Genomic DNA, 22,133 nt, shown 5'->3' with positions numbered 1-22,133 from the left:
GTTCAGAGTATTATACCTTGAAGCTGTTTTGTGAATCTTTAAGAACGAAAAAGATTTACATTGTTGGTTTTGTGTCTAATTAAAAGTGATTACAGTAATTTCCCTGGAGTGAACTAGGGCTGTTTCAAGGTCTTAACCAACAGAATTAAAAAAAAAAAAAAAAAAAAAAAAGAAGACAGAAAGGCACTTCTTTTCTCCACAAAAGGTTATCCATGACAGTTCCTTATGGGCTGCTTTCAACTAATGTGATTATTTTTGCCAAATTAATGTAAGCTCATGTAACTTACCAGGCTATTGAATCCCAGAGCACCTAGAGCTTGTTTTAGTATGGTTAATTTCTCCCGATTTTGAGGGTTGGCTGCTAACATCATCTCTTCTGGTACAGTCTGGTTCAGATACCTGCACAAAGGAAAAACAGCATATATGGTATTTACAAGGCTGGTGCATGAACAAATTTTGGAAGTTAAAGTCCAACTTTGTATTTCAAACCAGAGGTTTTTTACAGATTTTTCTCAGCCTTTAGAGGGAACAGTACCCATGACAGAATGTTCTAAATTTCTTTCTTAGATTTTTGCTTAAGGCTCCCCCAAACCCCAGATTTATCCCTACACGTAAGCTAAACGTTCAGACTGGATTTATACCACTGCCAGTTTTGCCATTCTTGCAGTACTAGAGATTCCCCTTCAGATGGAAGACGTGAGGACAAGCTCTGATAACTCTGACTGCTTTAAATTTCCTTCTTCCTGGTAAGGAATAGATCATCCCTTAACTGCCTCAATGATCATTCCTTCCCCCAGTAGCTGAATGGGTGAAGGTATACTCAATATCTCTCAAAATGAAGCAGTACCTAAGCACATAGAGGAGTAAGTGTACAGCCCTTAAGCTGCCCGGCTATGCACACTGTGAAGCAAAAGGAAATTCCTTGTACCTTCCTCAAAATAATGATTGCAAGAGAGAAAGAAACATCTAGAGCAGCAGCTAACTCAGGAAAGGAAAAAAAACCCAAAACCAGCAGCAACATAAAGAGTAATAATACAAAACAGATTATTGAAATGTGCTGAAATTTAACCTTTACAACCATTTATTTTGACCCTCTTGAAACAAGCCTGTATTTTTAATATTATTCTGGTACCTTCACAGAGTTGGAATCCCTAAAAATGAGGTGTCTGAATATCTTATAGGATCTGACTTTTAATTACACCACACTGAGAATGTCAGATGTTTTCTTTTATCATCATTAAATTATCATTATCATTAAAATACACATTCATCACACAATCTGCAGTCTTCACAAATGTCACTTAGATAAACAAAAGAACTGTCCACAGCTCTATACAGATAACATCATCACTACACCTACACAGGTGGACAATTTACAACACATTCCAGCCCTCACCCTTCACCACAATTCCAACAAAAGTTCCTCACAGTTATTCTGCTCTCTACTAATGGTAAGTCCATGATCTGTAACTTAAACGTAGGAAACAATACCAGTTTAATTTTTGACAATTCTTATTTACAATCATGTTCTAATAGCACTATAGAGGAGACATAGTTTCAAAATAAACTCCTATTACCACAGAAGGTCTGGCAACACTCTAGCAGGGGTGGTAGTTCTTATATGGGTGGCCTTTAACATGAATGTGTGTAGGAGCAATTATTTAGTATTTGCACTTTTCTAACTGATAATGAGCTCTAAGTGGTACACACAATGTAACACAAAGTGCCTTTTTAGTGAATCCATACCAGATTTACCGGTGTGGATTTCCCTTGCAGTGATCATGGCATAAGTTACCCCAGCAGGTGGGACGAAGAAGAACGATGGGGTTAAAAATGTGTGCCTGGGTGCCTTTTACATCCACAGGAGGACTAACTCGGCAGATACCTCAAGTACAAACAAGCCTCTTATGTCAGTGGATAAAGCTGGTGGTTCACATAACCACTGAGAACATGGGACTGTGAGCATCACTGCCAGAGCTCAGCACTTGCTCCTCGAGGTTACTAAAACATTAATTTTGTCAGATTGAGGTAGGTACAAATGATAGCACAGCTGTCAAATCAGCTAGAGCAGATGATACAAACTATTGCCAGCTTTATGTTGTTTTTTGTTTCCCCTGGAGTTTTTGACATTGCCTGTAGGTTCAAAAGGAACCTAGAATACATCTGATATTGAATCTGGCATAGAACCTGTTGGTGTAAAGGTTAATCAATCAGAAAATTTTCTCCTCTTTGGAACTGCTGCATGAGCTTATGCCAGTAACATGTTCTGCATCATGTGTTGGTGGCATTTTTTATCCATAATTAGGAGATTTACAGCAGCAGTTACTCTGCTGTCAAAATATTCTATTGTTGAATGTTGTAGGAGTTGGAAGCATATGGCCATTTCTGCAAAAAAAGCCTCCTCCTCAATGGTTTTCTCCCTAAATAACTCTTTGTCTCTCTCTCTGTACTGAGCAGGGAGTAGTCTTTCCTGTCCTGTGAAGAGAATACTCCACACTTCTCCTTTTTAAGCAACCCCATTTAACCAGCACATTTTTAGCACAGTTGAAGCGTTAGTGTGTCCCGTTGTTGCAAAAGCTGTGTGAGCTCTACCAACACTTCTGAAAGCAGGCTGCAGCACAGCAAAGCGGTGCAGAACGTTCCCTCTCTGAGATGAAAGAGCTGAGCTGTGGCATGAAACCACACGTCAGTTCTTGCCTTCAGCACATGCACTTGCTGATACAGCAGGGGACAAAATGGGTACCTGCCAAACCAGGTGCCTATGGCTCTAACAAACCATCCATAAACTGCAGCATCTGCTGGGACTTGTCTGTTGGAAGAGAATCCGACTTTCCCAGCAATACACATCCTGAAGACTTAATGTGCTGGTGCTCTTGGAAAGGCATGCACAGTTGGATATTTTCTGAGGTGCATTTCAATTTAGTTTCCCCAGTCTAAAAGCAATTAAATAATTTTCTAAAATTTCATGAGATTCACTAATTTTCCAAATTATTTAAGGACTAATGAAATATGAAAAATTGCTTTGAAGATTTCCACATTTGACTGTTGTATGTTTACAATATAGAGTATTCTCATATTAAGGATGGATTAATTGTATAAAGTACTTGGAACTGCTGATGCATATCATACAACCCTCACAAAATGTAGCACATATACAGTGCAATGTAATATATTCCAGCCATACATTTTCCTAATTATTTAGTTTATTCTGCCTCAGAAACATAGTAACATTTAGATAGGATTGTTTTGGAGTTTTTTTCACTTGTAAAACTGTTCCCTGGCATCTCCTTCTTTCCACCTTAAAGGGTTTGAGATACCATTTGTGTCAATATTACTACTGTTACCAATTTATGCTTAAGAACTAGAGTCGAGAACAAATCTTAAATTGTCCCTTCTCCTACAAAAATAAGGAAAAGGGAAAGAGATGTGTCGCAATGCAAAAGTTTTAATAATAATAAACATTCTTTGGTTGCAGATTCATCACTGTTCCATAACATACAAACTTTTCTCTAGGATGTGCATTTTTCCTCATAATTTTAGTGCATTTTTGCCTTTCAACATAAAAGTAGCCTGGGCAGAATGGCATAGCTGGCAATGAAGAGGGACTAAACTGCTTAAAACTTATATTTTGAACCTACCATGGAGATTTCAGTTACTATTTTCACTTAGATTTTTGCTATGGTGAACTATAGCTATGAAAACCTATGATGTTACTTGAGTGTGTGCAATGTTCCTGTAAGTTTCCAACAAGTTAGTCTGTGTTCAAATGTAAACCAGACCTCATGACTCATGAGACCTTTGTTGCTGAAAATTTTACTCAGTGAAAGAGGTAATACTTCTCTACAATCCAGAGCTGGTGTTCCATAACAGACTGTGCACCAGTTTCATGTATAGTTTTACTAGCCTTACTGGCATATCTCTGTATGCAAATTCCTTTTGTAAATGCACATTCATATTAGTTTACTGCAAGTTCAGAAAAAGATTCTCAGATTTTGGATTAAGTTGAGCCTTTCAGTTGAAGGTAGCTACTCAGAAAAATATTTATATCTCTGGTAAAAATAATGGACCAAAGAGTTTATGCAGTTCTAGTAATTAAGCCCTTTCTGCTGACTGTGTAACCATTTGTTTAAATCCTATCCCATGCTGACATTTGGACTGGACGAGTACTTTTAATAGACAGTTTATCAGGTCACAAAAAAGTTCTAAAGACAAGATCACTTATTTTTATTTCAAAAAAGAAGAAACGCTGATTCACAATACTTCTTAAAGAAAATAAACTAATCTAATTGTAGTATAATCACTTTGAGTAAAGCATAATGCTGCATTAGATAGACAATTTCTTGGGGAAATGTAAAAAGACTATATAGTTTTTCTTTCTGATTTTTTTTCTAACAGTTCTAATTTGCATCATTGTAGCAGTCTCATCTATTCTAGTCTCTAAAATGGAAAAAAAACTATTTAGAAGAAAACATCAATGATAGTAATATTTTAGCATATTGCTTATCATAATACACAATTTTTGAACCATCACTAGAATGAAAACATAGATTAAATTTTCAGGTAGGGATGTGACTAGTACAATCAAGTGTATAGAAAAGTACTTAGTATGACATTCAGTTCTAAAACATTAACCACCCATATAATTCCATAATTACGTTACCTGTTTACCTTATAATTCTCATTTTAATTTTTACACATCATTACAATTATTAGACTTATAGATATGGTACGCAGATCTCAAACATGAAGAAGAAATATGTGTGTCAGCTTACCTGAACAATACTGAACTTTTGTGACATAGTCATATTTCAAAATTTCTTACTTAACCCCACCAGTTAAAAACTTTGTTCAAATAGGTAATCCTCTGCTTAGATGATTGAGCAAATAATGAGACTAAAGCTACAACTAGCTAAGACAAGCAAAGAGTAAAAGAAAGTTTTGGCTATCAGTTTGCTGCTGACAGAAACTCTGTAAAACAATACCTAATTTACATTAATTTTCTTTTGAACTGTAACCCAGGAGCATTTAGTATCAAAGTGGTCTGCCTCATTCAACAAAAACAATTAATGTAATTTCTGTTTATTCTTAGAACTGCTACATTTATATAAAATCTGTGAAAGGAGAAAAATAAACAAGATTTAAATCTGATAATAAACTTTGATATTTCACTAACAGACTAAGTAAAGCATTACCAAAAGACTATTCTAATCACTTTGCATTTGTAGAATCTGATGCCTGAAATGTTCAGGTGTTCTGCAAGAACAGCCATTTTATGCCATGCACCTATATACATATTGCTCTGTATAATACAGAAATGTTTAGTTCATTACAGTGGTTCAAGTCATATCTGACAGCAACACTGTCTGAATGAGATTAGTAGGTTGTGACCACTTCATCAGAAATCCCCTTTTGCTGGACAGTTAGAGTTGTGTTTCAATTAAAGATGAAGAGGAAGCGTGGATTTGCCAGATGGACACATCTTTTCAGAGGGCTTTCCTGAAGTAAATACATTTTGTCATGAATAATGAAAGGAATTCTTTGTAGGATTACATCATTAAGTGGTTCTAAGTCACTAAAATTTTAGTATCAAACCCTATGATGAAGAAAAGGGGGTTGGGGTTGCTTTTAAGTTAGCATCTAGCTGCTTCCCACTTGACTCCTTTCCTGATGGAGGATGAGCACTGACACAACTGAATTTTGTTATACAGCTGTCTGGGTTGTAGCAGGTTTGATATAAGGGAAATAGTACAAAATTTGTCTTGAAAATTTATTACAGAGGATAGTGAAGTAAATGCTGCTTGTGGCAATAGGGATTCCAGTGATCACAGTTAAGATCTTCAGTAAAAAAAACCTCTAGTTGTAGGCAAAAAGCCTAATTTCCTGATTTTTTATACTCAGAAGAATTTGGCCATTTGAGGTCTCAGAGTACTCTGAAGATTCAGATCTGTGCTCAGATCAGAAACAGAGGACATATCTTTAATACAATTTAAAAAAACCCCAAAAACCAAAAAACTAAAACCAACTCAACCAAAACCAAACAACCAAAACCCCACGGAAAAGTAAGGGGTTTATTGGTCAGAAAAAGTGACAGACACCAGATGAAAGCACATTTTGTCCAGGAATTAGGCTAAATAGAAATGACTATTAAAAAGATACAATTCAACAGCAAACAATTATAGAATAAGACAATGGGATGACTGAATGTACAAATTCAAGGCAGGTAAGGCTGATTAGGCAGTGGATCATCAGAACAGCATCTAGCACAAACTAAATGAGAGTCAAGTATGCCTTGATAATGCAAAAAAATTAATCATCATATATGACACCATTATTTACATAGGCCAATGTAAGAGTCGTTAAATACTTGGCATGGTTGAATCTTCAACTGGACTATTCTGTGTGATCTGGGACATTCCCATTTCAGGGAAATAAGGATCAGTTAAGAGAAAACCCAGAGAAAAGCAACAGAAAAAATGTATCAGAAAATAGACTTAAGAGCAAAACAGTTCTTTAAATGTCATCTACAGAAGTCTGAGAAAGATATTGCAATGAGAAAAATTCCTACAGTCTTTTGGGCCCAAACTCATGGACATGGAAATACCCCTACTTTACAAGAACAGCATAGTAAAGCATGAAAGAGATTTTTAGAGGAATGACCTAATTTCAAGGAGATGCAAAATGTGAAGGTACTGTGGGAGAACTAACATATAATTTCCACTGCCCTTCTGGACTTTGATGCTGCATTCCTATCAGGTTTGCCGAGGATATCACACTGAGGGGAACTGGCAATGTGCTGCAAAGTAGGGCTGCCTGACTGATGGAATGGGCCAACAGGAACTCCATGAAATTCATCAAGAGAAGTGAAAAGCTATGTAGTTGGAAGAAATAAACCCTTGCCATTATATGGTCTGGTGAGCTGGGAACAACTCTGGGGAAAATGCCCTGGGAGCCCCAAGGCTGGCAGTAGCCCTCAGTGTGCCCAGGCAGCAGAAAAGGCCAGCAGCATCCAGCACTGCATCACCAAGAGCATTCCCAGGAAACTGGGTTTGTTTCTCCCTGCCCAGCCCTCACCATTAGAGGCACTTCCACATATCGCAGCCAGCTTTCCATGCAAATACTCACAGGGCACAGGAAAGATGGATAAAGTGGAGTGAGACCAATGGAGGGATATTGGTCCATCTCAATGGTCAGGGGTGGAAACATGATGTAGAAGGCTGGTTGACTGAGCAGGGCTCAGGGGAGGGAAGGTTCCCAAGAGACAAAGATACCTGGAGGTTTCAAAGCTCTGACAAAGCTCTGAACAACCTAATCTGATCTGTCAGCTGGTCCGGCTTGGGGCAGTAGAGACACCCTGAAGTCCCTGCCAAAATGAATTATTCTGTGATCTCATGAAAGACATTGTATTTATCTCTCAGATATGATGCAATTTGTTTTTTTTTGATTTTTTTTAATGTCATATAAAATCTGTAATTTTGGCCCTTTAAAGGTAGGAGACCAAGCAAAGGTAGGTCTTTAATTGTTGCAAACACTACGTTGACCTTTTAGTCCCTAAAATGCAAAAATTGACTACAGGTGTTAGAGTCATAAGAGGGCAAATAAAATTTGATCAGAAATTTACATTGTTCAATATCTGAAGGGATGACAGTGTTCTAAAATCAGAACAATCTTAAACACCAGACTCCTACCAAAGGATGAGTCTAAATAGGAAGGTAATCTTTCTGCCCTCTGCTCAGGTCAGCAAACCTTTCCACTAGTTTAGCTAATAGAAAAGCATTATTATTTTATGAGGAGGAAAATGTCTTCCAATCTTGAAAATAAATATTTTGACACCAACTTCTAAATCATCTTTCTTTTTAAAAATTTTAGAACACTAAAATTTTATAGAAATTAACCTCAAATTTTAAGAAAAACTGTTATAAACAATTTATCATCAGGAAATTTCCACACACTGTGATTACCTTTTATGAGCTAAAAGCCAAATAAAACTTCTTTCAGGATTTTTTTTAATACCTTCAAAATAACTGGAGAAATGGTATTGCTGGTAAGTCAGAAAATCTCCAGCAGTTGTTTTAAAAAGAGCTGGGGCACAGAACAAAACTCCTGAAATTGATGAAGATATCCCATGCAAGCTGGATCAAAATAATTGTCAGGACACATGTTATGATCACCACAACATCTCCAAGCCACTACAATTTAGCTTGATTTTGTATCTAGACAGTAAATGGTTTGTACCTTCCACATTAAATTATTTATTAATAAGTCTACCAGGCTGACTGTAAAATACTCCTTTCTTGCACGTAATCACTCAGGGAGGATAAGATCTTTATTCTACTGGGCTTTTGGATAAAGGTGTACAGTAAATGAACTCATGCTTACTTTACTTAGACGTTAGTTCTTAGGCTTTTTCACTCATGAAGTGAAGGAAAAGATAGGGCTGAAAGTCACAACAAACACTTTTCTTATTCCAAATACCCTTTTGAGGCAGAAAATCACAAGTTTAATTATTTGTGAATGATAAGAATCATTGTTCTGATAAGAACTGGGAACATGAATGCGAACACTGATGAAACTGCCCTGGCATTAGCTTACAAAACAGCTACGTTTTCTTTCTTTTGTGTGGCTGCGGCAACAGATTTTCAAAGGACCTGCCTGTTTGCACAGTAGATCCTGTCTTGATAGAAAGATTTGGACCAGATCTCTGGAGGCCCTTTTTAAACCAATGGCAAAGGAAAATATTATTTTCCTCTGTTTATATTTCTTTAGTTGATAAAAGAAAAAAACCAAAAAACAACACAAATGTATGATCAAAGATGAATGTTGTAATCTGTTCTTTTTTGAGATACCCAGCCAACTTGTTCCTGTGAGGAATTAAAACTTCTATGCTGTGCTTTCTTCTGCTGATCCACTTGCCTACATTTCATTTCTCTGCTATTAGCAGGATACCTCTTAACTAACCCCTAGAAAAAGAGAATAGTATCAACTCCTAGCACAATTGAACACACAATATATTTTGTTGCTAGAGTTCAAAATTATTGGGTAAATAATTTACATGGAAGAAGCAAAGAATAAATACTTAAGATAAACTAATCACTAAATACAGGACTCTCTATCAATACTTAATTAGGCAGTGCAGGCCACTGCAGATCATGGTATGAATCAGAAATTCTGGATTTTGTCTATAAAGCCCTTATTTCTTTTACAAAAATTACATTCAAATAGAAGTCTTACTATTCTTTCACAAATTCAAAATATTAAAAAAAAGAAAAATATTAAAACTGAGCCCCTGATACTTCATATTTATTTATCCAAGCCAGAATGTTTTTGTTCTCACTTTTAGAACAAAAACCCCAGGCTTTTTTTTTTTTAATTTATATATATCATGCTGTAAGCCTGTGAAAACCTCTCATTCAATAGATCTCCACAACCATTATGTGCTTTAACTCGCATTATGTGCTAGTTAAAGAAATTTAGAAGACATAATTGAAACCAGGCTTTTTCAAAACATCACTTTCATCTTGGAAATGATTTCCTGCATACATCTTCCCTCACACAGAGGTGTCCAAATTCTTTCTAATTGTGATAAGCAGGATATAGAAGTGACTTGTCACTAGCTATGCATGAGCTGCCCCATGAGTCAGCTTTATAGGCAACTGGTAGGAAATACTGTGCCCATAACCTAGAGAAGAGTACATCAGTCAGACTGAATGGATTCAGAAATGCCTGCTGGAAGCATTCATACACTTCTAGTGCTGTAAAGGCTTTTGTTACGGCTTGACCTTAATTAAAATATGTCATTAAAAAGCACACAAAAGTATGCTCTCAGTGCCAGCTTCTATAAAATGCTGCATCAATTGTTCTAAAAACAGATACAGACCATGCCCATCATGACATCATATTTAGTGATTTCAGGCCACCAGAAAAGCAAGAAAGACTTTTTTTTTCTTGCCAGGTTTACATGTATTGTGAAGTAGAATAACTAATTATTTCACCACTGTGTATTGTCCCAGTTCAGCAAAACAGCTCTGTGTAACTAACTTTGAACCTGTGCTTGTCCCACTGATTTCAGTTGAATCTTAGTATCAAAATAAATATCAATAACTGGAAGTTATGGGTGAACACCCTGTGTTGAGCTCTGGATGACTAAGAAAGAAGGAAAGGCAGATTGAGGTGTGTGAGACTGGAGGAAGTAGGTAGTACTGGAGACCAGGACTTTAAGATCTCCCAAGCATTGCTTACATAATTTCTTGGCCTTAATATAACCTCATCTTACATTTACTTTACACTGTGCAATGCAGATTCCAAAGACATACACACATTCCTGAACTGTAACTGTATGACCCAGGCACAGTGCAGAAAACACAGTGAGGCTATTTAGCTCAGATGAGCCCCTGCCCCAACACAGCCATGGTGCTTTCTGCTCAGCACCATCTGGGGTGTCTCTGATACACTTCACAATGAGCCACACAGACTTATCTTTTGCCTCTACTTGTCTTTGTATAAAGTCTTAACCAAAACATTATTACAAAATCTTCATTAGTTGATTCTTTGTTGCTTGAAAATTCTCCAGAGAGCGAATGTCACAGGAGGAGGAAGCAGTATTCATAATCAGGTTCCAGCTCTAACACAATCGATATGCATGTTGTGGGTGTCATTTAATGTGACATTGTATTAAGAACCATGGATTAACAAGCTAAATCCCTTCCTTCCCCTTATTAGTGCTGCCCAATGAACCATGTACTTGCACAATCATGTGAAAGGCGTATGGCTTTTTCCTTTGCAGTCCCCATTCCTCTTCCCATCCAGTGCAGGGCAGTAGCCCAGATTAATCACAATGGTCAGCACTAAAAATTCAACACTACCAGATCAGTTAATTTTTACTTTAACTTCAGGTAAAAATCATAATATCTCAGATATGGGTTAGTTACAGACAAAATGCAAGCATTTTAAAACCAGTTTTCTTAAAACTAGGTCAGTTTACTGCCCTCATATTAAATATCTGTGAAGCCTTTCTCTGAAATACATCAAAGTTTTGTAAAAGGTTAGCTATTCCTGTGACTGCTTACTAAATCCCAAGATGCAATTTAGGTATAACTAAACTTAAGGATGTTTGACCAGGCTGAAAATTAATGAATTCATAGTTTCGCATATGTTTTTTAAAAAATGTTTTAAAAACTGCTGGGATGAAGGGTATTGAGTATATAAAACCAAGCCATTACCTTTCAAAAATAAATTCCACTAATCTCTACTGTGTTTACAAACTCACAAAATATGAAATTTCAACAAACATTTTTATTTCTTTAAATATCTCATGTGAATATGAGAGGACAATGTATTCTGCTTTGTTAGCAAAAGCTGCTTTGCACTTAGCACTGTTTGATACGTAAACAAGAATGAGATAAAGACAAAGCAAAACAGTTGACATCAATGAAGTAAACGGCATTTACAGAACATGATAATGAATAGCTTCTGGCTTTTTTATCTCGGGGAAAAGGGCATGTATTACTGCCTTTTTTTTTCCTTTGTCTCCAGTTTTTAAACCTACTGGAATTTGAACAAATTTTATACCCTTTGAAACTTGTTACACTCTAGCACTGAGCTGGAGTTACTGCTTATCATTTAAGTGCACATATTTCTGCTTGCAGCTCGTGCAATAAAGCACCAAAAGCAGCACTAAAAAAAACCTGGATAGCTTTGTTAATGTCAAGAGATAAGGTATCAGCATAATATTAATTAACTAAACACTGTAGACAGATTTGATGACAGCCAGAACACAACTTTTATTTTTAGTTTTCTACACTAACAAAATAACAAGTTACATATGTGTTTTGTAAACTGATTTTAGCATAGAAAGCTTATATTAGCCTGTGTGTTATTCCGTAAGTAGTTTTGCCTTGATAAGTTATAAGACGAAATTTCAAATAATTCTGTAAGAAAGACTATATGTACTATGAAGTACGTAAGTTTTACAGACAGTGGATATATTAAAATGGTAAACAAAGAAATACATTTTGGTCTGTATCCTCAAAATGCCTAAGGCTACAATCAGGTATATTTTTTCCCTAATTATATTGATAATCCTGTGGAATACGTTGAAATCAGAGAAGCATTCTGTTCCTAAAATTAAATAAAAATTTAAATTTGGAATTATTCCATTAAAGAAAAAAATGAATACATAAGAGAAGTGACTCAAAATAGAAATTTTCACCCCTCTGATTGTAATACCAGAATTAATACAGACAGTATACCTTGAACTGTTTGTTTGATTCATGATTCAGATATTTTACAGGACAGAATCACAAGACTGTAATTCTGTGAACTATCACTCTAAAAATGTAATTCTGAAGCTTGGTGTACATTAAGTAAGGAGCACAATGCTGATGGTGATGAAAAAGTAGCAAATACAGAGCATTGCTGAAGATGTAAAAACAATACCCCAGTTTTCATGCAAGTGCAAACTGGTCCAATCCATTTCACCAAATGCTTCAAAAATTGTTTGAACTTTGCTCCTACAACTTGGAGCAATTTTGTACTCCTGTGTTCAGGCTTACTTTGGCATTAGTTGCCAGGCAGATGTCATGAAGTTTATGAGCCTCAAAGGCATTCCTCCACCAGCACTTGCTACTTTTAAAATGCTGATTCATTAAATATAGTTTACTGGGTTAAGAGCTGCAGTATCTGATCAAAACTATAAAAAATGCTTTGGGGACCTGCTTATAAATTGTACTAGCATCCAGTTAAAATAGTGATAATATACTTTAAAATTATTTCATATAACCACTGATTGTAGTTCATTAATCAGTTTCAGATCAGCTGATTTACAAGAAGCTGTCTTCCTGTATATGCAGGTATGACCACGTGTATTCAGGTATGTACATTAAACAGATAATTCTGAACAGTAAGATTAAAGCATTTGGTAAAAAATAAAAGGTATGGGCCCCCAAGTCACTAGTCACTCTAGTGACATTTGAAATACTGGGAAATATAATGAAAAGTGGTTTTAGAATTAGTGATATAATTAATTAATCAGTAACAAGTATTCACCTTTCATGGGCTAAGAGAGTCTCACACAGTACACAAATACGATTTGGTGCAGTACCAAACTTTGTTGTAACTTACTTTTTTCTACAAAGCGAGAATATTCTCTTTGCAACTGTAAATTGAGCAAATTCACATGTATTTATATATGTTATCTATTTAGCAATCAACAATCACAATCAATAGTTGCCACTCCTTCAATGTCAGAAGAGGGGTCTGCTTTTCACACAGCCACCAAGCTACATGATGCTGGGTACAGGGTTCAGTTATGGAGAATCCCTGGCTGCTCTCCCATGCTCAGCAAGACCAGCTCTTCCCCCTGCCTCAGGACCCATTTCTGTCCCAAATGCATTGCAGGACAGTCCAAAATATGAACAGGATGGATGCATGTGCCTGTTTCTCTCACATCTTTTCAGCCCTCCCAGTAAAATGACGGTGGATGAAAGGTCACAAATTAACTACTTCAGAAATCAAATCCCCCACAGTGTTTTCTGCTGCCTCTCATGAGGCACAAAGTACCAAGGACACAGAAACTTTGCAAACTTGAAGGAAACCTCAGAGGTTGCACACTGAGCTCTTGATTGAAGGGTTGCATCTAAGCAGGTTATTTAGGTGTTGAAGTTACACTGACTTTATACTGTATGAAATTAACTTGCCTTCCTAAAGCACAAGAATGTGAAGATTTAGAGTACTTCCATGATTTGTGTGTCCAAATAGGACAAAGAGACTCCCTGCTGAGCCCTATTGCTAAAATCCACACAGTATTTTACACCTAGGGATCAGCAAAGCTAGGTTTTATTCAAACACATTGCTTTCTAAAAAAAAATTAAAACAAATAGATTTTTAAAAGGTAGTAAAAAATAAACGGAGATGATGATGAAAGATAGAATAAATTATGCCTCAAAGTAGTCCTTTCTCCCCTAAGGTATATGGGAAGCAGGAATGGGAACAGATTGAAGAGAATTGTAATTGTATGTTTAAAAAACAGGCTCCAGAATTAACTACCTAACCAAAGAATCTGAGACGTTCCCATTTGTTCCAGTTATGTCTTAAAGGACCACCTAATTCCATAACATACTACTGAAGTTCAGTTCATCACAGGACATATTTTCACAGATGCTGCTGCATTTCTCTTAATTAATACCTAATTTAGGAGTCCTGCTTGAACAGAGGATTAGGTCTGAAATGTGGCAAATATGCATAATGGAGCTGAAAATATACTGACGAAGGAATATCAGAGAGCATGATGAGAACGGGGAAAGGACTGCAGCTACAAGGAAGTACAGATGCATCTCTAATAACAAATCTGATTTCTCTAAATGAATGACATGAGTTATACAGAAGCAAACACAAAGAAATACTCAGAAATATTTGGATAAAAATGTACAAGCACTAGCGGTACCAATTTTAACCTATCTCTTTTTGAAACAGAAAAGTGATAAAAACCTAAAGTGAACAACGATTTCAATAGAAAAACATATAGAATCATCATCATTATTGAAAGGCTTGGGTTGGAAGTGACCTTAAAAACCACCTAGTTTCAACTCCCCTGCTATGGGCAGGGATGCCACCCACTAGACCAGAATGGCAATATTTGTATCAAAGAAGGGTTATACAACAGACTTTCTCTGTCTTTTATGTAATACCAGAAAATTTTAATGACATAGGACAGTTTCCAATTGTTTTTCAACAAACTATTCCACTAAATTATTTATTTTCCTATTTTTGTTATTATTTTCGTCATTAATGTTTACAGTGAGAGGCCACAGACTTATTTTTACAAGAGGTTAGAACTTTTCTCTGTCTTTATAATCCTCTTCTTGGTTGAAAACAAATCATATGAAACTGGTGTCAGTATACCAGCAACAAAATAAACACTGTCATTATTGTGTAAGTTTAATATTAAGCTGCAATGTCAGCTTGGTAAACTAATTTAAATCAATTTAATGATTTGATAAGGTTAAAATTTCACAAAGGTTAAAGCAGAAATTAGAAGGTGCCAGCATTTGTCAGAAGCCATACAATACACTTCTCTGCAATTATGGTTACAAATACAGTTTGTTTGTCAAATGATATTTCTACATTGTTTCAGTGTCCTTTTCTATCATTTTAGTCGGTGGAAAATTCTTAAAAAGTTTTTGTATTTCAGAATGCTTTTTTGATTTGCATATCTCTGTGCAAACTGCATCTGTTCTAGCAATTTTTCTCACCCATATTACTATTATTCAAGAAATTTTTAAACTTACAATTAGACAAGCATAAGACTTTTTATCACAGACAGGTCACAGATCAAAATCAGTGAATCATAGAATCATTAGGCTGGAAAAGGTCTTTAAGATCCTAAGTCCAAAATCCAGAAGCTCATATGTGTTTCTTCCTTAAATACTCTGGACCTATTGAGCTCTCCCCAGCATGTCTTCTTGTCTGATCCAGAGTACTGTTTGCAAAGGTCTGGTAAAAATACAGCTTTCCCTGGTTCAGTAGGCTACTGTATGGGTGCATTTTATATAAACATACACATATATCTGTATTTACATATATACACTTTGTGCCATGATTCCAAGAGATGTGTAATAAACTAACTGGATATAGACAAGAGCTGTACATAGAATTAAAAAGTTCCAAAGATCATGATGGGTGATTCATTGAAAGATATTTACACACCATTCTGTCCTGCATAATATTGAATAAAATAAATTCAGAATACAGAATGATAGAGTTGCCATTCTTCGGAGATGTATAAAACTAAGATCCTGACATCCTCTGGTCATTAGCACTCAACTACCATATTCAGGACATCTTAATCAGTTACCTTTAGGCTTTAGAAAAAACTCAGTTTCACTAATTAACTACAGAAAATACTGTGCAAATCCAGGAATCAGAGGAAACTGTGGAAGGCATTAATCTGACACAACTAGGTTTAACCTCAGAGTAGTGGCAATTTTGAGTTCTGATTAATGAAAGAACTACAGGAAGAAAACTATGCTACAATTTGGGTTGATCAAAGAGAGAGAGTTGAGAGAGTTGGCAACCAGGGCAATGAAAAATACATGGCAGCACGGGGAGCTGAGTGAAGACAGCAAGTTCAAACAATGGTGAGAGGTATCATCTCCACTAGATCTAACACTGAGATGAGCTCGGTTTAATGATGGGGGTTCCATATGTCAATAATAATTTCCTAAATGACCCATTCCTCACTGGAAATCCATAGACAGTAATTGTATCAGGATGACTCTAAGTGTGACTTTCGAAACATAAATTGCAGAACTGTGTTATCACACGAGATTTACGCAATGTAATAGCTAAGAGGTTTCAGGAGCTGAATGCACAGAATCTCCTGCCACATATGAGATGATTAGCAACCTAGAAAAAAGCAGAGACATATTTTGTACTGAATGTAAAAGCCAAATTAACTTTTCCACCATTTATATAAGTGAGTAATCACATCTACTTTTGATCTAGGGCTTCTACGGCAATTTCACCCCTTGGAGCTACATTCATTTTCAGCCTGATGTGAAATACTGGTGGGCTGCTTGAATAGTCAACACTTAATTTCTTCAACAGAGTACCATATGTAACCTGAATATATATATATATATGTAATTTTCATACATCTCTGGAGATGTCCTTTTTTCTAACAAAAGGTTGAACTTTACTCAGAAACTTTAAGGTGTAAGATACTCATTAACAGAATTCACAACAAATTGGAAAATCGTCTGGTACATGTTATGTTTATTTTTGCACTTGCTTTCCCCATTTAAAGGAATTTATTCTAAACAATGTTTTATTTTATGAATAGTTTCCCGTTAAAATTAAGACAGTAGACTCTAAATATCCCAGTGCTCTTAATTACCAAGTTTTATTTTCTTTTGAATTAAACAGATTTTTTTTCTTGCCTCCTACTCTTTAGCTTTCATGCCATGAAAGGACATGAAAGACAGAGTATTCTTCTATTTTCTGCACCAGTTTCCATATCATGCTTACACCAAAAGGGACAAGAATAAGACAAAGCCTCTTTCACTAAAGAAATATCAAATGGTATCACTGCAAGTTAAATGAAGTAAATGAGAGTTTGTGGAATAAAACAAAACACAGAAAAGTAAACTGACTAGAGCAATAAAAAGCAAAAGCCAGAGTAATTTTATATGATCTGATGGAATTTTTTCTATTTCAAACTGATACCAAGAGAATGTAAATTACCAAATATTATCAGATATCTGAGTTCCTTTAGGACAACACAGAAATACAGGGAATACTTGGCTCTACTGTACCACTATAAATGTAAAATTCATTCCTGAGAAAACATCATGTGCTAATTTACACATAGTTTTACAGGTTCAGCTTGTTAGAATTATGATGGAGAGAAAAACAATTGTTGAAAGGAGAGGTAATCAAAATGAATGATTTCTTTGCCTCTCAGGGTCTGCCAACGGAGGACTGAACATCCTCTGCCACTAGACAATCAATATGTACAAAGAATAATACAATGAAGAGGGGATTGTTAACATCAAATGAATGAAAATACCCAGAGGAATATGAGTTTCAGATTTACACTCTTGAACAAAGCAGAATTTCTACAGCATTTATTCTGAAAGCCAGACAAATAATAATTCCACTTGGGACCTCAGAGAAAGACCCTGAGCTAAGTCTCAGACTTATTTTACAACCTTTACCTTGCTAAATAAAAATTATTGAATTTCAAATAAGTTAATGATTGTTAAACGTCACTGGAGGTATAATTTTTAAAAGTATCCTTTGGGAATAAAGCAGTAATATTAAAAGCTGCTAATGTCGAAACTGGAATAAATAAAATAATTATCAAAATCCAAAGCTAAGTTACTTCTGCTTTCAAATAGAAAAACACTTTGGATATCTTGCCATTTAATTAGAATGCAAGTGTGTAGGTGTGTATGTAACTAACCCTGAACTCAGGATAAACTACTCAAAACTACTGCACAGCCAGATACTCAAAACAAATATTGTGAAACAAAATTTATAACATAGAAGTATACCTTATGCTCAAGGTGCAGGTATCCGCAGATAGAAAAATAACCACTTAATTTGCAAAATAAAGCAGATGGCAAAAATTACCATTTCAGTTTTGTTTTGAAAACCTAAGCTGTGATCCTGATTATATATTCTGTAATTGCAATGCCAACCTCCTAAATAATATATCTGGTAAGACACAACTATCCACAAATGTCTCACAGAAAGGGGGTTTAAGACAGAGTTAATTTTCAGAAAGACGCTGTATATAAAGTTTAACAATTACTTTACTGTCAGCTAATTCCTGAATATTAACATGCACAGTGATGATCTTAAGGAGGAAGGTTAAGTCTACATGGTCCAGTCATCATATTTCCCCTGCTAAAAAACACTGAAAAATTTCTTAGCTTCTGTACACTAATAGCCTCCTTAGGGTTCCATCTAATTTTCATTAAAATATGGCAGTCTAAGCCTAAAATATGAGAGACTAAACCTAAAGGTTAGCCATACAAGAGTGAAGCGCATAAATAAGAAAAAATAGACCATAGAGTAAAAGATCATTATTTTTGAATATTTTTTATAAAAAACAATATTGAGTGAAAAAAAATCCCCAAACTTACACTCCATTCTATTTTTTAATCTCAGATATGTCTGAAAATACGTATTGTGAAATGTTACATTAGATTTAGATAAAACTAGTTCTAGTTAGTCAGTATCACTTTGAGACGTGAAAGCTGTACCTTAATACACATATAAAATGCCTTCTGGTGTCCATCCTGAATAAAACTGAGTTAGTCAAGATTATTACAATCCAGCATAACAAATCACACTCATCAATCATTTACTGGTGTTGTCTCTCCACACTTCCTTCTTTGAAGTGCAAAGATCAACACTGATGCTTGAAGATCATGGTCCAAGAGATTAATGGAGCCTGAGCTTCAAAGAAAGAACAAGAGGAGAAAAAGAAGCTAAGGACAAAAGACCCCGCAAAAACATGGACATTCCATTTGGTTCAATTCCTGCTCACATAAAGAATAAACCAAGTTGAATAATCTCATGAGCATTATTTGCTCAGAAAACCTGCATGAATGAGGAAAACAAAGGAAACCTGAAGAAGGTAAGAGTATTCGGATAAAGGCTATAATCAGTTGAAATAAATAGGAACTCGAGGCTGAAGTTATAAGAGGGCAGGGAAAAACACATTAAAGAGAACAATGTGAAAGCAAAATTTGCTGGAATATGCACATGACCTAGATGCAGTAAAGACGGTTCAGTTGCAAATAAGAAATCAGTTTAAAGTTCAGACATCAGTAAATACAGTGTAAACAGGGAAAGAATACATGGTAAGCAGCAGAAGTAAACAAACAAAAAAAAGCACAAAAGACGAGAGATAAAATTTAGACAATTCTTTGACATTGAAAATATTCCAGATTACATAGGTATAAAACTTGCTGAAACAAGTTTAAATCTGCTCCAGAATCTCAGACAAATCTATCTGCTTTACATCTTTCTCTATTACCTTCCTGATAACAAGCCTGGTTTAGTTTAGCTGTCAGACCTCGCTGGAATCTAAGTAAATGGAATTGCCACATTACATCTGGAACCTACAGATCTTGCCTTTAAAATAGTACTACTCATTGCAAATCAGATTTTCACAGCAGAATTGCATGAAGATAGTCAAGAAACAAATGTTCACAGTTAAAGCTTTTCACTAGATAGATGAAATATAAGTAAATCATATCAGAAAGATGTAAACTGATGGACATGTATAACTTTGATGTTATTTGCTACCAAGCAGTTAAAAAAAATAACCAACAACCCAAACTATTTTATTTTTTAATTAGGGTTTCACCTATCCATATTCACCTATTGCACTGAAACAAATTCCAGCAAAAATAACTTAGACCTAACTCCCTTTTTTTTAAAATCTCCCTTGTGTTTGAAACTGGATCTTCACAGCACCACATTATTTAGAAAGATTGCCAAGTGTGCTTCAGAAGTCTTTATACCCTTTGCTCTCCAGGCATGCTACTATACATAGCTTGAGCAACTTGTACCACTGCACTGTTTTATAAGTGTTAATGGACTTAAAATGCAAGCTTTTTGGAGAAAAGGAATGTGCTCTGTGTAATCAAGTTAGGACAGGAAAACCTGTACAAAACAAACAAACAAAATTATAACTTTACTTGTTCAACCAGAACTTGAATGCTTGTTTTAAATTTAAGAGATTTTTCTTTGGAAGAAGGACTTGACCTTCATGGCCATTCAGCTGCAGGGATGGTGAACCTAACATCTCCTGCCATAGCTTCTCTCTCCTCCTGTCCTGATACTACCCATAATAGAAAAGTGGAATGCAGCAGAGGAACCTCTGAGTATGATATTTCCTTTCCTCCTAAAATTAAACACAATTAATTCCCCTTTCCTGACAGCCTAGAGCTTTATTCTGTCAGCAGGATTTTAAAACTAAGTTGATCCTCAACAGTGAACTTCAGGGTGTCTCAACACTAGGCTTTATTGGGGTGAGACTCAGAATTTTGGTACAACTAACTTATGTTGAGTTTCATCACACAAAGTCTAATGACAGTTTGATAAAGTGATGTAACTTGGCACTTCATACAGAAATTATCATTCCAGCTGGATGAGAAAACCTGATGTAACTTTTACAGATCTAGTTGCTTCATTCACAACAATTAGGTCCAACTAATTTTGCAGCTTAAGTCTAACATTTGCTTGGATTTTCCTCGAGTCATCATACACAGATATTAGCATTAGGCCAACTGAGAAGCAAAGGGATCAAAATGGTCTTGTATAATCACCTCTGTGAACTGAGCTTTTGACTGTACTGAAAGTTTAAAACAAAGTCAATATCTACAAGAAAAATTATCTATTAGGCTTTGAATACCAGGAAAGAGCATGGAAACATCAGAGGACTGGAACATCCCTAAAATGGATATTTTTCGAATTATGTGGGGAAAATAACAAAAACAACCACACAAAACCAAACTAAAACAACAAAAAACTCAATAAAACAACAACAAAACAACAACAACAGCAACAAAACAAAACAAAAAAACAATCCCAAACAAGCAACAAAATGAAAAAAAAACCAAATCCATACAACTTTTCTCTATGAATTTACTGTTAGACTACCACAGCAAGGTCTGCAGACAAATGGCATAGGTCTGGAAAACTGGTAGTTTCAAGATTATAATTTCTTTCTGTTGCATTTTTAATGAGAAAATAATCAAATAGTTGGGGGAAAAAGCATCCAAAGATACCAGGAAAGAAAACAAAGAGAAAAGGTATGGAAATGTGCATTGTCTTCATGGCTTCATATCGACAACAGTTCAAAAATAGAGAGGCTGCCACCTGAGTGTGTTGAAAAGGGGAAATTTTTGGTAACTGGCTATTCACAGTATTGAAAATTCACATCTTAAGCTCTTATATATAAGGGAAAGAAAGAGTGGGGATCAATATGGATGTTACTAGAATAATCATTATTTTTAGCACATTGTATTAGTGCTTCTTAGAAAAGATGATGACTGGAAACACACAAAAAACATACATAAGGCTCTGTTTACTGGGATCCTTTCTACTCCATTTACTTTAACACAATGTAATTTTTAAGCCTTTTTTTGGAAGACCACCCTTGTCATTTAGAATGGAAAATTATTTGCTCAGTGATCAAGGTTCAGACCAGTTTAGACTTCAATAAGAAATTCATTCACTTTACTAAAATTACTCCTTTATACATTATATTCAAGTTTTCTTATTGACAGTGAAGAAGGCACCTCCACTGAAAAACTGTAAAAGAAGATACATCAGTTCCATGAACTGATCTACATCTGTTTGTGTAGAAGAGTTTCACTGTTTTTTAAGGGCTGTAAGAAATATCACAGGCAGAGAGCAAACAGTGCAGTGCACATCATTGTTCTGTGGGAGAAAGGAAAGTTTTACACATGTGGGAACAGCAGTTTGACAATGTAAATACAAAAAAATGCATGCCCTGACCACAGTTCAGCTTGCATGAATGTGTGTATTAACATTTTCCCCAGCTTGAAGTTATTCACTTCTTTTAACAATACAATCCATTAGAAGTAGCAACCTTGTTT

At 35.5% G+C, this 22,133-nt stretch overlaps 1 protein-coding gene across 1 annotated transcript in view; it reads right to left on the bottom strand.

Annotated features, from left to right (window-relative positions):
* The window catches only part of MYO16 (myosin XVI), a 293,290-nt gene that overhangs the window by 126,937 nt on the left and 144,220 nt on the right, over window positions 1–22,133 (bottom strand). The window contains exon 17 of the mRNA XM_085052748.1: window positions 288–399. Coding sequence (XP_084908874.1) covers window positions 288–399 — 112 coding nt within the window. The remainder of the gene's footprint in view (window positions 1–287; window positions 400–22,133) is intronic.

This window comes from Lichenostomus cassidix, chromosome 1 (genome assembly GCF_008360975.1).
Source record: "Lichenostomus cassidix isolate B80296 chromosome 1, HeHo_3.0, whole genome shotgun sequence".
NCBI lineage: Eukaryota > Metazoa > Chordata > Aves > Passeriformes > Meliphagidae > Lichenostomus > Lichenostomus cassidix.
This window is presented reverse-complemented; position numbering and strand designations above follow the sequence as displayed.